Source organism: Syngnathus acus, chromosome 2, assembly GCF_901709675.1.
Source record: "Syngnathus acus chromosome 2, fSynAcu1.2, whole genome shotgun sequence".
Classification (NCBI taxonomy): Eukaryota; Metazoa; Chordata; class Actinopteri; order Syngnathiformes; family Syngnathidae; genus Syngnathus; species Syngnathus acus.
The window spans coordinates 24,426,884-24,442,090 of NC_051088.1; the positions used below are offsets into that span (position 1 = coordinate 24,426,884).

The window sequence follows — 15,207 nt, forward strand, 5'->3', positions numbered from 1 at the left end:
CTGGAGACGCTTTTCGGCGGGTTACGCTGAATGGCAACTTTAAAATTATTTGGCAAGTGCATCAATATCCGGTGACGCATTTCAAGATAAAACTTCATAACAGTTAACGTGGCAGTTATGAACTTGCTAGTGAATTTTTGGGACGTTAATATTTTTGTATAGTAATAATCTTTTCGATTTTGTTATTATTTCATTGATAAATATGATTCGTCTTATAAAGTACATACTTAAAATATCTTATTTTGAAGACTTTGCTCTTTTGTCCCTTGTTGACGTGGACTTGACTAAACGTAGCAAAATGGCGCTGCTAGCAATGGGTGGTTGAACGCATTTCTGAGTTCCATAGTGTCATTTATTCGCCATTTAAACCACCCAAAACGTCAGCCTCGGCTAGAATGGCGACCCAAGATCAGAAATCACCCAACGTGCTTCTTCAGAGTCTCTGCTGCAGAATTACGGGGAAAAGCGAAGGTACATTAGCATAACTCGGATTCGAGCCTCATTGAAATTCATGGATTGTCACAGCATCAATCATATTGTCACTTATTGTAAATGTCTGTTTGTCATCTTTGTCAACATTCGGTGTTTTCGCTTTTTCGTAAGACGTCACAATTTCTAGCAATATTTCCCACTGCATATCCCCACAGTGTCTAATGATGGAATCATCACTATAAATAAAACGGGTGATTCCCTATCAGTGTTTAAAAAAAAAAGGTTTGCAATAAAACAACTACACACAAACCAACCTTGTGCAATCGAGGTTTTTAGCCCGTGAGCTGTGCTATGTCCGGTGCATCAGTACATGTAAAGATGCCGGTTCCTCTTAAATGTAGCCAGCCGCAGGTCATTGCATGCATTATGAACAGGCAAGTGGAAAATTGGCGTTATTTGAGCAAATCAACAACTAAAAATGAGAATAAAATACCAATTTATAGTAGCAATATGTATTCAAAAGCTAATCATTTTCTGTTTTCTGTCCCTTATTCATCACTGCTTATCAGCTGAAGTTGCCCAACAGTTCCAGTATGCAGTGCGAGTCATTGGCAGTAACTACGCTCCCACTATTGAACAAGATGAATTCCTGGTGACGGAGAAGATCAAGAAAGAATGTAAGTCGACGTTTTGCTAAAACCGTCTGCCAATAACAACACAGCAGCGTTACTCCTTTTAGCGTCAATATCCAGTCTATACTGTTGTCAAGTGATTTTTTTAGACCTGCTTCTTAGTGTACTAAAGCTTTTTATGTTGCACTCTACTGAAACGGCTGAAACACTGAGTAAATTCCCAGTCGACCCATCAAAGTTGCCTGAGTTGTACCATTAGTTGGAAAACAATCAATCAAAGCTCTCATGTAAAAATAGCACTCCATTTACAGTGTGACATGTTTATTGAGTACAGATTGTCTGGCGGCCTTGGAGGTGATGTTGGATTGCATGTCGTCACTGGCACTTTATAATTACGCCTTGAGATTTTTTACTTACAGTGCTGAAGCAGCGACGAGAGGCAGATGCCGCTCTCTTCTCCGAGCTGCATAGAAAACTACAGACACAGGTTGGTACTGCTTACTGTCACATCTCCAGGGGGCCAAAATATGTCAATGTTGCTCTCATGTTTGACAGGGAGTTCTGAAGCATTGCTGGTCTGTTCTCTACTTGCTTCTCAGACTTTCTGAAGATCCCCGCAAGCCCTCCAGTAGGGTGCGACATGTTTACTTTCTGTGTTTGCTCGTTTACAGTCCAAGTATAACAATATTGTCTGCTTTTCCAGGTTGGAAACTATGGGGTTCTGTTTGCTCAGGCTCTCCCTCGAGATGCCCACTCCACCCCGTTCTACTGCGCCCGGCCCCAGAGTCTGACTCTGGGCTATGCGGAGAGGGGCAGCGGCTTTTCAACTAGCATGGCCACCAGTGGTATCTCAAGTTTAGGAGTGTACACACTCAATGGACCCACACCAACACCGCAGTCACTGTTGGCAGGGTGAGACTTGTGTACACAAATCCATCAAACCTATGACAGATTTTTTTCTTTTTCTTTCATAAGCACACATTAAAACGCTTTTATCGTCATACTCAACTCCGATTATTTTTACACTGGTCAACTGCGCACAAACCCATGAAGAGGTTTTTGTGGCCCTTTCAAATTCGCATCTATATTTTTACGTTTTTCTGCTTGGGTGTTGAAGACTATCAAACACGTGTAAAGATGGGATAAGATGGAATCATAAGAACAATTTCTACAAAGTCCATAGTCTCCCCACAGCGTTTTCAAAAAACAAAATGAATGATATCTGGATTTTTCAGTCAAGCCCCACAGTCTGCGGCAGGAGTCGCTCCACCTGGGGTGTCTCGACTCGCCTGGACTCTTCCCGCAAGCGCCTCGGCTCTGGGCCCGGCCGCCATTCGGCCAACCCTTGGACCTTCGCAAGCCAGCACCAGAGCAGTCCGCCTCAGGCAGGATGGCGATGCATCAGGTGGGTCTGACTTTTCATCTCAAGCTGACACAAATGTAAATCCTTTGCGCTCATTGCTTTTATTTGCTCATGTGTAGGTGAGGTGAACGAGGCGGCACTGGTGCGGGACATCCTCTATGTGTTCCAGGGGATTGATGGCAAGTTCATCAAGATGAGCACCCAAGATAATTGTTACCAAATAGACACCAAGGTACCTTCAACGAGGATGAACACAATACCATAAATGCCAGTGTCATGCATAGCTGAGGCTTTTCCTGCAAAATGTTTTGATGATTTGAATTCTTTTGGTTTTCCACTCTTCAAATCCTGTCGAGCAAATTTTGGAGCGCGTCGACAGTCTGCAACGATTAATAGCCACACCGTCCAGCAGATGATTTGATATCCAGACAATCTGGGTTGATGGTAAAGCTTCAACAGATCAATAGGGAGCTCTTTGGCAGAAAACCACATTGTCCTTGGCCCGTCTATCCCTGTGCTCAATCTCGTACTGTTCAAGTGTGGCCATTTTGTACAAGATCATTCTTTTCTGGATCTCGTGTCATGCCCTTGTGCTTCTCCAGGTGATGGTGAGCAAATCCCTGAGGGACACCAGCAGCAGACTGTCTGAGCTTGGCTGGCTCCACAATAAGGTCCGCAAGTACACAGATGCCAGGAGCCTTGACCGGGCTTTTGGACTAGTTGGACAGGTGCGTTGCTAATAGTTTACTTGAAGTCCACTCGTGCAATTTGTCTAATGTTTTTGCTCCTCCGGCCCAGAGCTTCTGCGCATCGCTCCACCAAGAGCTGAAGGAATACTACAGACTCCTGTCTGTCCTCCACTCTCAGGTATCAGAGCTGATTCCTCCACATATTTCTTTGCTGTTAGCTAACATCATTTGCTTTGCTGACATGCATGTCCATTGTAGATGCAGGTGGAAGATGACCAGATGTGTACAGACAGCAATCTGACTCTCAGAAGGCTCCTGGTCTGGATGTATGACCCCAAAGTACGGCTTAAAACGCTCGCCGCCCTAGTCGACTTCTGTCAAGGTAACCTCGGCGTGTGAATTGCGCTGCCTTATTTGGGATTCCCGGTAGGTTAATTGGCATTGTGTCGGCGTCAGGCCGGAAAGGTGGGGAGCTCGCCTCGGCTGTTCACGCCTATGGGAAAACGGGAGACCCGCAGATGAGGGCGTTGGTGCAACACATCCTCAGTCTGGTGTCACACCCCATCCTTAATTTCTTGTATCGGTGGATCTACGACGGAGAGCTCGAAGACACTTACCACGAGGTGAATTGACACGCACCAATTGAAAAGCCGATTCAATTGTGCGTGACTTCACCAAGCTTTATACTTGTTTGTAGTTCTTCGTGGCATCAGATCCAAACGTGAAAACCGATCGCTTATGGCACGACAAGTACTCGCTGAGGAAGTCAATGATCCCTTCGTTCATCACGATGGACCAAGCTCGTAAGGTATGCTCACGTGTTTCTAATCCCACTGAGAAGAAGTTTCATCCTGTTCTCATCAGCCCCTTTCTGCAGGTTCTGCTCATTGGTAAATCCATCAACTTCCTGCACCAGGTTTGTCATGACCGAACGCCACCAGGCAAAATCACACCAGCCTCCAACTCTACAGACACACCCAAAGATGGTAGGAATTATTTGGAGATATTGAAACATTCCGGCGCTGTAAATGATCAATGCTCTTCCCGCTCACTGTCCTTGGCTTCTCTACCAGTGAAGGACACTTAGCTAATGACCCCAGTCTGTCAGATTTGCAGCTTTTACTTTCTGTGTTGAAGGGCGTAACTTTGTCCCTCAACGACTAGAGCAAACCTTTACCAAGACCACACTGTTAAAAATAGAATCACATCTTTATCAGCTGCCGGCGGCTTTTTCTGTGGCCCGTGGACATCCTATGACATCCAATTTTGACTGTAGGACAGATGCACAAGAATATTATTGTTGAATATTCTGGTTTTATTTAGCTGTAAACTGCATCATTCTGACAAGTCTTTCAATTATATTTCAGAAATAGAATAGTTGCATTGGAAAATATGACTGAGCAGGTTTTTTTTTTTTGTTGCCCAGCAGCAACTTATATTGATTATTCAAACATAACACTAAATGTCTGTGTTCAGTTTGTGCTGTAGGTACTGAGCTATGTAATTAGAATGCTAAAGGAGCTATACTAACAAATAGTAATATTGTAACCTGAGTACACTCCAAATCTACTAGTGTTAATCCAACACCTTTTAATGATGGGCAAATGAAGCTTCAAGATGATTCATGAACCTGTTGTTGTGTTTACTTAGACCTCTAGATGGCCCACCGACTTGCCATTTCTTAAAACCCTCACGTTAAACCAACACTGCCATCTAGAGGAGCCAAAGAACACACCAACTAGTTCATGAAGCTTCATTTTCTCCATCACTAATTAAAGTGTCTGTTTGCTACCACACTACCACGGTGTTAAAAGTAACATTTCCCAAAGTTCACCAACGCTGGCCTGTATCTTGTAGCAGCCGAACTGCTGTCGGACCTGGAGGGGGCGTTTCAGGAGAAGATTGACGCCGCCTACTTTGACACCAGTAAATACCTGCTGGATGTCCTCAACCGGAACTACTTGCTGTTGGAGCACCTGCAGGCCATGAGGAGATACTTGCTGTTGGGCCAGGGAGACTTCATCAGACACCTTATGGATCTGCTCAAGTAAGCAGCACATTCTTCTTGTCTCATCGCCGCTCCTGAATAATAAAGTAGAAAAGTAAATTAGACAGCAGCGGGGGTTTTTGTTTTTTTCAAGTTCCAACTCTTTTGATGTAGACCAGAACTGGCGAGACCTGCCACCACTTTGTACCAACACAACCTGACGGGTATCTTAGAAACAGCCGTCAGAGCAACCAACGCCCAGTATGACAACGTGGAGATCCTCAAACGGCTTGATGTGCGACTACTCGAGGTTTCTCCTGGCGATACCGGCTGGGATGTGTTCAGTCTGGACTACCATGTTGACGGACCAATTGCTACGGTAACCGCTCGCAGACACTTGTCTGTGTTTTCGCCTTTTGTGTTCATCAAGCTATGTGTGACAGGTGTTTACCAGGGAATGTATGGGCCACTACCTGCGTGTTTTTAACTTCCTGTGGAGGGCCAAGAGAATGGAGTACATACTAACTGACATCTGGAAAGGACAGATGTGTAATGCCAAGCTGCTCAAAACTATGCCTGGTTTGTAAACACACACAAAATGCTTACTAGCCTCCTTTACAAAGTTGAACTTTTGGTGCTCGCCTACCCAAACAGAACTGTCCGGCGTGCTGCATCAGTGCCACATCCTGGCGTCTGAGATGGTCCACTTCATCCATCAAATGCAATACTACATCACCTTTGAGGTCAGGCCATTCGTGAGACTATTGCAGTCACGTCATTAAAAGCGCATTTTAAGTTCAGATTAGTCCAACTATGGGCCCTACTTTTGTGTCTTTATAGGTCCTGGAGTGTTCCTGGGATGAGCTATGGAATAAAGTACAGCAAGCACAAGACCTCGATCACATCATTGCAGCCCATGAAGTCTTCCTCGACACCATCATCTCGCGATGCTTGCTGGACAATAGCAGCAGGGTAATATAATAGTACATCTGTCAGTGGAAAATGACATTGCTAAAATGACTCACACTTGATTCTCACCCACCTTCTAAAGTCTCTTTTGAACCAACTGAGGGCCATCTTTGACCAAATTATCGAGTTCCAGAATGCTCAGGACTCCCTGTACCGCGCTGCACTGGAGGAACTGGCCCTCCAGTTGCAGTTTGAGGAGAAGAAGCAGCAGAACCAGGAGGAGGTGAGACAGCCAAGAGAGAGTAGCCACAAATAAACTCAACTGTGCTGAACACGGGTCTGTGCATTTTAGGGTCAGTGGGGTGTGACCGCTGAACAGGAAGCTGAGGAGAAGAGGAGGATTCGGGAGTTTCAGGAAACTATACCAAAGATGTGCTCCCAACTCCGCATTCTCACACACTTTTACCAGGTTGCAAGCTTTCCCCCACACATATTGCCACCACCTGCTTGTCCTTCCCCTTCGTCACGTTCTCCGTGTTTTGCTCTCCTCAGAGTATTGTCCAGCAGTTTCTGGTGCTGCTGACCACCAGCTCAGATGAAAGTCTTCGTTTCCTCAGCTTCAGACTCGACTTCAATGAGCACTATAGGTATGGCCGAGCTTCGGCGGTGGGCACGTCACTCGCCATTTCAGGCCTGCCTAGTCCACCCGAGTCGTCAGCCAAATAATGATGGACAGAGTGACGTGCCCACCGATACTCCTCCCGCTGAGGGATCAATACCCCTCTTACCTATTTTGTTTTCAGGGCCAGAGAACCGAGGCTGCGAGCATCACTAGGAGCCACACGGGGGCGCCGGATGTCCAATATCTGACACCTCCTTGTTGGAACATTTCGTATGACAACACAGACCAGACAACCAGCAAGTCATTCCAAAATAATGGCTGCCTCGGTGGAGCTCTCAACAATCTGATATCAATGGGAGCCACCTAGTGACAACTCAGTGGAAGTCTGCTCCAGAAAAAACTATCAAACAAGCCTTACTGATGGCTTTTTATGGCCCAACACACGAGTACTGTAAATATGCATGTACGTGACATTCATTCTTTGTTTCGTAGTTATGTTATAGGAGCAGAAATTCAATCCATTTCATTACAGTTATGTATTTCGACACACCAGGGATGTCACTGTGATCATGAGTAGCAGTGTGTGGGTCAGAGCTTACTTAGTAACACTTCAGTAATCAGGACACAGGCTCTCGGAATCTTGCTGGAGCTACAGGAGTCACACAGACTGATTCGAAGCAATGCAATCAGCAGAGGTGGGAATTCCGTCCCAGCGACAGACGGAATGGTCCGCTAATCCGTCTCCACAATTTTTTTTGCAGATGAGGGAAGAGAAAGTTAAAAAAAAAATGACAGTAGTGAAAGTGAGGGCGGAGGCCCTTTTTAAATAACGGGGACGAATAGACGGTATATTATATTAATATACTGTATATTATGAATAAAGATGGGCTGACAACAATGGTGGGGTGGCCAGGTTGCAGACAAAAGACGAATGGGCAGAATTTGCGAAATTGCCCAATTCTGGCAATCAGTGCAACTGCATTTGATCTCAGATTGAATGTGAAATGGTTTCATTTTGTATGCACAAAGATGAAAGACTCATGTTTGCCCTTGTGTGATTCTTTTTTTTTTAATTCCATAATGAATTTGTGTTCTTAGGGACAACATGAAGCAAAAGTCAGCTAATTAACTTTACCTCAGATGAGAAAAAAAAAAAATCAACTGCCATAAACTTCTGCTTGATCATTATTTGAATGACTGAAATTGTTTTCTTTCTGCTATTTGTTATTTTGAAACGGATTGGTGCTGCACGTGTAAAGAAGTGATGTGGCGCTGAACCCTGTTGTCCTTTACATTGCACATCATGTCACGTTAACTGCAAAACAAGAGAACCGAAGCAACGCAATGTGCGTTCAATAAAGTAATGTTTTTTTTTTAAATTATTCTCGGAACTCAATTCATATTTGCTGTCACCATAGTACAAAATTGAACACCAATTAAGTCTAAATGCTCTTTTGCATCACAACTAATTTTTCCCTAGTTGAGATTTTGTGTGTTTTTCCTTGCCCTCCTGGAGGTGAAGCCCTTTGAGACATGTTTACGATTAAGGGCCATATAGTAAATACATTTGACTTGACTTGATCACAACTGATATAAAATGGCTTGCATGGAAGAAACCTCATGCTTACGCTGCACTCAAAACGCCACCAGAGGGAGCTGTGGTTTCTTCTAACCACCTCACGCGAGAACACACTGCTGAACAATAATAACCTGTTGGCCGACTTCTGGCATTGCTCGGAGGAAATGGAAGGACGGTACTATGTGTGACAATAACTAATGATGGGCAAATGAAGCTTCAAGATGATTCATGAACCCGTTGTTGTGTTTACTTAGACCTCTAGATGGCACTCTCTGTTCACCAAAGAGCTGAAAGCCCACCATTTCTTAAAACCCTCACTTTAAACCAACATTGCCATCTCGAGGAGCCAAAAAATACAACTGGTTCATGAAGCTTCATTTTCCCCATCACTAGCAATAACTTATAAAGTGCTTTTGGGTGTTTCAAATTCTATTTTTAGCAGGCTTCGCAGCCCCCAGATGAGCTTGGAGCAAAATTATTAGGTCCACCTGAAAATAAACTGTGCCATCAAGTCAGCATCTGACATTTAGTGGCATTTCCAGATGCTAGCAGACGTGTGTCTGATCATCTTAGCAAACAGGCCATATTGCTCTTTCGGGTGAGCTTACTCAAGCAGTGCAGTGGAGTTCTACGTACTACTGTTGAAAATGCCATGTTTTATGGGTTAGAATTTATTTAGAAGGAGACGTGAAAAAATAAAATAAACATCAGTGTGACCTATTAATAAATATGCACTGAATTCAAGTCATAAAACATACACATATGAAACATGACAAACGTGTTAGTCAGTAGCAATTAAGTTTCCAGACCAAGCAAAGATGAAACATGAGGGAAATAACACGAATGAAACAAAACAAAACAAGAAACAAACACTTTAGCTCACCACTTGTAGTCTCAGAGGCATGGACTTGAGAGCAACGTCACTCTTCATCAATCCTATTTATTCCTAATTTGTTTTGTTGCAGATGCTCTGTTTTCTGTCATGATGCTTTGATTTCTTCCTTGGTCTTGCCTTTTACAACCTTGTAATTTAGACACAGCCGAGCGAGTGTGACCATCTTTGATGATTTGACCTTGTTTCAGAAGTTCGATCATCCTCTCCTTTGTTTCAATGAACATCTCTCATGTTGGCACCATGATTCACGATTGCTCCGGCAGCTCTCCAAAGTTTGCCCACTCCTATTTAAATGCAAACTAACGAGCGGTAGTCTGATGCAGGTGTTCATTTAGGCCACTGGTGTCAAAGTCAAGGCCCGGCCGGGGGCCAGATACGGCCCGCCACATCATTTGATGTGGCCCGCGAAGACAAATTGTGCATCAAATTCGTGTGTCATTACTAGAATTGCAAATTCTCTTCATTTTTAATGATATCTTTTTTTCTAAATATTTGACCAGTTTTTACTCGTCTGATTTGAAAATGAGTCATTTGTCAGTTTGTTTTGTCGCTTTTACTGTAAATAATATAAGGTGCTCATACTTTTATTTGGGTTGACAGTCATAATGGCCCTCCGAAAGAAGCTATGACTACAATGCGGCCTGCAAAAAAAATGAGTTTGACACGCCTGATTTAAGCAATGGAAATTTATAGGGTGATTGTATATTTTTCTTCCACAGAATTCAGTCATTGTGCAATCTAAATTGTAATTTGTACTGATAAGGCACTCGTTGACATCTTTTAATGTTTCTTAAAGTTGATATTTAAAATGACTTTAAGTCTGTGATCTGCTTTTGTTAAGAAACTGAATAAACAGCCTTTGACAAGGACGTATCCTTCATTTTTACCAAGGTCACCAAGCCTGAACATTATTTGGAGTGTCGGCATTGATCACTTTGTCTGGCTGAATTCAGTCCATTTCCTGTTTCCATGCCTGAAAAAATGGGCCTACAGAAATAAAGCAAACCAATTTAGAAAGAAATGTCTCTCCTGTTTCTTCATATAGCACAGTGGCTTCAAAGATACTTCCAACAGAGAGGGAGGAAGGCGCTCGATACTGCCTTTTTATGAACGAAACAACACGCTGGGCTGGTCTCCAGTCGTTTTGTGCAGGGCTGAAAAGAAATACAATATAGGCTTGATTTCCACGCTTTTTTCCTTCCAATTCATGAAACCCTTTTATATCCTGATGTGCTTTCACAACAACACGCTAGAATAAATGACATCTTAAAGGCGGGATATACAATACGTACTATCTTGCTCTGTTTTAATTTGATTTCTGAGATGCAGTACTATTCATTAATCAAGTTTATTGCAGTGTTTTAGATGCACCTTCATGAGTGCACAAGTTCATGTTTAACATTGTACTTTGCTGTTCAGAATTGTTATTATAATTATGATCATCTGCGATTGGCTCTAGACCAGTTTAGGGTTTGCCCCGCCCAAAGACTGCTCCAGCCCGTCCGCGACCCTCGCGAGGATGAAGCGGTTCCGAAAATGGATGGATTATCCAGATAAAAAGTTCTTTTCCACGGTCTAAGCTGGAGGAATATGCTCACATCCATCCTCAGTGAGAGAGAGATTTGGCTGAGGCTTTAATAGTTGCCATGGTATCCAACAAGCATCTCTGGCGCCGGGCAGAAGCAGGCCCTGATTGGTTAATCAGTATTCAGACTGTGTTTGCTGGGCGACACAAGGCTGAACCAGCGCAGGTACGTGTGTGTGTGTGTGTGCGTGTGTGTGTGTGCACATACACTAAATGTCACTTTTTACCGGAGAGATAAATGATTGCTTTCTCACCTCCCTTCTCCACATTTCTCTTTCTTCATCAGTCAGATTTCTTTTCAGCTCTTGGGACCACCAAAGCTTGTTGCAAAGAAAGGTTTTAGGATAGACTGTGTCGCATAAAATGGCAAGATGCTAAACCATGTTATGTTTTATGGAGAAGTAAGAAAATCTTCAAAGTGGGGTAATATGATTGAACTTCCGTGTCTTGGTCAGGACTGTGCAGGGCCAGGCCTTTAATGGCAGACATGGCGTGACCACAAAGCGGCACATTACCATCGTCACGTAACACATCCATGAAACCAAATGATCTGAACGAGACAGATGTTTTTGCTTTTGTGGATATGAAAAAGAGAAAAAAAGGATTTCCCGTAGAATTATTGACCTGCAAACGAGTCAACATATAATGCCGAGACTTTTTGCTGAGTCACTTTGGCTAATTGTAGTTTTATGGAGACTCACAATGGTGTCAACAGTCATTTGCAGTGTAGCTATTGTCTAATCTCAAAGAGACATGCCTTATACATTGATTAGTTATTTCATAAATCAGAATCATACATACTTACCAACTTCACCTTGTGAAAAATAGGAAGATTCTTGTTTTATCGGCCCAAAGTCTTAAGCTTTAGCAGCAGGGTCAACTGTTTCTTCCTTGGCAATGGCGGCATGTTTGAATCATAAAAATCATAAAATCGATCATAAAAATACAGCAACCACATGTTCAGCCACAAAATATTGTTTCCCAATAAAACCACCGGGGATTGCAGTGAGGTGATTTATATGTATGAGAAATAATCCTGTTGCTGTGCAGTTATTTTCCACATGCAATGTGGAACGTAACGTAACGTAACGTAACGTAACGTAACATAACATAACATAACATAACATAAACATAAAAATCTGCTGAGCTAAGATACCTTTATGTTTCCACGCAGCCGAAAGGGACGTGACAGACGTGAAAGTGAAAATGGCGTGTGTGTGTGTGTGTGTGTAGAAGAACATGGAAGTGTGTCTGTTTTCTTTGATGATAATGAAGCAGACAGTGAGAATTGGTGATGCAGTTCAATTCCAAATCCAGATAAAGAGCCTGAGAAGAATCAATCAGCAGGCCAGGACATGTAATGCTCCGTAATCCACACATGGCAGGATGGAGAAACTCACACTGTGATGATGCTTCAGCAAAACACCACACAGCCATGGGACGAGCAGACACCAAGTGCAAAGGGAGAACTTGTGGTCGGGGAGCTTTGAAGTGATTAGCGGGAGAACAAAGAAGTGGGAATGTCAGGGGCAGCAGGGTTGGCCACGGATGATCAATCCATTCCAAATGGCTGGACTCTTTCGTGGAAGCAAAGAGAACAATTTGCAGCTGTGCTTTTCAAATGAAGAGAGATTAGGCCTTAATCATGTCGGGTTGTTTTTGTTCTGCTCTGCAAAAACAAATGACTAGATAACATAATTGACACGTGAGCACAATTCATTAGCTCATGTGTGCTCAAAGTCGAAGTGCATCGTGATTGGCTGTGTTTGTGTAATTGACAATTGATTTTTTTTTTCTTTAACCAAGTGCTGTGATTTATAAATGAACAGTATTGAACAGAGTATTGCAAAATAAAAACATCAAGCAAGTCATGTTTTTTTTTTTTCCTATAAATCTTTTATTTGATCTGTGTGTATACAATAAGTTGGACACAAACTGTACAATATTTGCATATTATGAATGTTATAGAAACTGAATCTTATTTGAAAGACAGTCAGCACTTGTCACATTTTGCTACCAATTTACTGTCGCTGTACAGAATTAACACCGGTGAGATGCTGGACATCATCTTGCTTTAATAACTGCTGTTAATATTTACCTGAACCTAAAAACAAAAACCAGACACGCACCATCCAACAGACTGTAAAGCATCTCGACCGGTGAAAATCAGTAGCAGAAATGGACTTTAGCAGGGGTGGGCAAAATTAGAGCCAATTCTTGGGGACCACATCCAGCATGACTTTTAAAATGAACAGTTACAATTTTTGCATGTGATGTAAATTAAAAAAAAGGACATAAATATGAATAAACAGCAGTTGAATTCAGATGGGAATCAAATGATTGCAACAAATTTGTCTCTTGCTGGTGCCCACCCCTTGGCTATAAGCTTCATCCTATTTCCTACATGAGCACATGCATTAGCCCCTACCGCCCCATGTCACTGGACCTTTTTTACAACACGTGCAACAAGTGAAAAAAAGTCCAAGCAGTGAGAGGAGGTGGGTGGGGAGAAGCGCTCCAGCTTTTACCCAAATGATGCTTGTATGCATGTAGTAAGGCATTCTTCTGTTGGATGAACAGAGTCAACCTGAAGGAGACAGGCTACATCATGAGCACAGTTCGAAGCGTCTCGTGTCACTAAAACGTGCCCGCACTGCTGACTAGCTATGGCTGCATGTCCACGCTAAAACACATGTCCCTGGCAGCGGCACGCGTGAATGAAAATGAAAATTCAAGCAGTTGCCCTTTGTGAAGGAAGTAGCTTTGGTGCTCCACCAAGAAGAAGACGCTCACCTTAATTGGGATATGTGATGAGCACAACCTGGAAAACCCTGTGATATCTGCTTCTTCGCTCTGTGCTCCAGACTAATTCTTCTTGAACACATGAAAGATTTTCAAAAGCAGTATTCATCCAGCTGCTACCCAACAAGCTAACGATTGACAATTCAATGCTAACGCGCGCAGTGAAGAACATTCTTTCCCAAGTACTGCTTGATGACCACAATGTACCCCAATTTTAGATGTATATATGGACTACCGTTCAAAAGTTTGGGATCATCCAGAACAATTTTAAGTATTCCATTAGCCTTCTAACCCAATTAGCAAACACAATGGACCATTAGAAAAGGGCCTATGTCGATATTGCATTAAAAAAACAAAACAAATTCAGCTAGAATTGGAATTTATTGATGATGGGTAAATGAAGCTTCAAGATGATTCATGAACCCGTTCTTTTGTTTTAGTCCTCTAGATGGCACTCTCTGTTCACCAAAGCGCTGACTTGCCATTTCTTAAAATCCTCACTTTAAACCAACTAGAGGAGCCAAAGAATACAACAACTGGTTCATGAAGCTTCATTTTCTCATCACTATCGTTTACCACATTAACAATTTATAGATTAGTTTCATGCTATTCTCTACAAAGTAAAAGTGATTATAGTTATAAAAAAAAGGACATTTCTGAGGGACCCCAAACTTTTAAATGTTAGTATATTTATATACATCTATACTATATTTAAATATGATATGGTCGGTCAAATGAAGGTGTGAATTAAATCCTATGAAATGAAAAACCTTACAAGTGAAAAGGAGACACTTTTTGGCCCGTGTTGAGAGCTCAGGTACACTGGAAAGAACACAAAATGTGTGTGAGCTCTGTGGTGGGGGACAGCCAGCTTTAAATCCAGTTTATCCCCCCCCCCCCCTCGAACTGACAACAAAATGACAACAGACATGATTGTCAGGGCTGCTTTTCTGATCTTTTCCTAGCGCGACACGAGTGCTACAATACACGGAAAAGATCCACATTTTTTTTTCTACAAAAGACAAGCACAACACTGGGCGAAAAACTCATCAAGGGATGGCCCTCACAGTGGAACGTCACTTTGAGAACATCGTGTGAGGCACACTGGACCGGAGTAATGGCAACATTTGTTCCACAGTGGAACTTCGAAGATTTCAACCAGCTGTTTGGCTTTGGAGGTTCCACTGTAGAAAGCAAATGGCATCGAATCAGACGATCTACAACAACTTCCCATCGAGACGACAGCAGAAATACACTTGACACATTGCGAGATGACACTTTTTGTGATACCCATACTAAGCTCGTTGTGATTTTGTCGTCGTTAGAGCGCAAACAATTGAACCATATGACAAGTGAGGGAACGCATTGCACACCGCTGCTCAGATGTTTCGGCTTTGGCCCGTGGTCCCGACGACCCGTTGCTGAGGTGATACAGCTCGTCTGAGAAGTCACACGGCCTTGTTTTTGTCTTTGGGGGGGGGGGGGGGGGGCAATCTTCACAGAGTGCTTGTTCCAGTTTGGAGGGATCAACCACTCCAAGATTGTGGACCTAGAATTAATGATGGGCAAATGAAGCTTCAAGATGATTCATGAACCCGTTGTTGTGTTTACTTAAACCTCTAGATGGCGCTCTCTGAAAGAGCTGATTTCTTAAAACCCTCACTTTAAACCAACATTGCCATCTAGTAGAGGAGCCAAAGAATACAACAACT

General features: G+C 42.9%; 1 protein-coding gene across 1 annotated transcript; it reads left to right on the forward strand.

Moving 5' to 3' along the window:
• The first annotated feature begins 276 nt into the window (after positions 1–276).
• On the forward strand, positions 277–7,822 carry tubgcp3 (tubulin, gamma complex associated protein 3). The gene is made up of 22 exons (XM_037242317.1): positions 277–471; positions 1,002–1,109; positions 1,484–1,551; positions 1,620–1,697; positions 1,768–1,976; positions 2,300–2,469; positions 2,547–2,659; positions 3,030–3,155; positions 3,226–3,294; positions 3,375–3,498; positions 3,573–3,739; positions 3,814–3,924; positions 3,994–4,102; positions 4,974–5,163; positions 5,278–5,482; positions 5,547–5,682; positions 5,758–5,846; positions 5,944–6,075; positions 6,155–6,295; positions 6,365–6,481; positions 6,565–6,659; positions 6,816–7,822. Exons 1-22 carry the CDS (start codon positions 396–398, stop codon positions 6,880–6,882), a joined length of 2,700 nt encoding a protein of 899 aa, XP_037098212.1. The 5' UTR covers positions 277–395; the 3' UTR covers positions 6,883–7,822.
• The last annotated feature ends 7,385 nt before the right edge of the window (positions 7,823–15,207 follow it).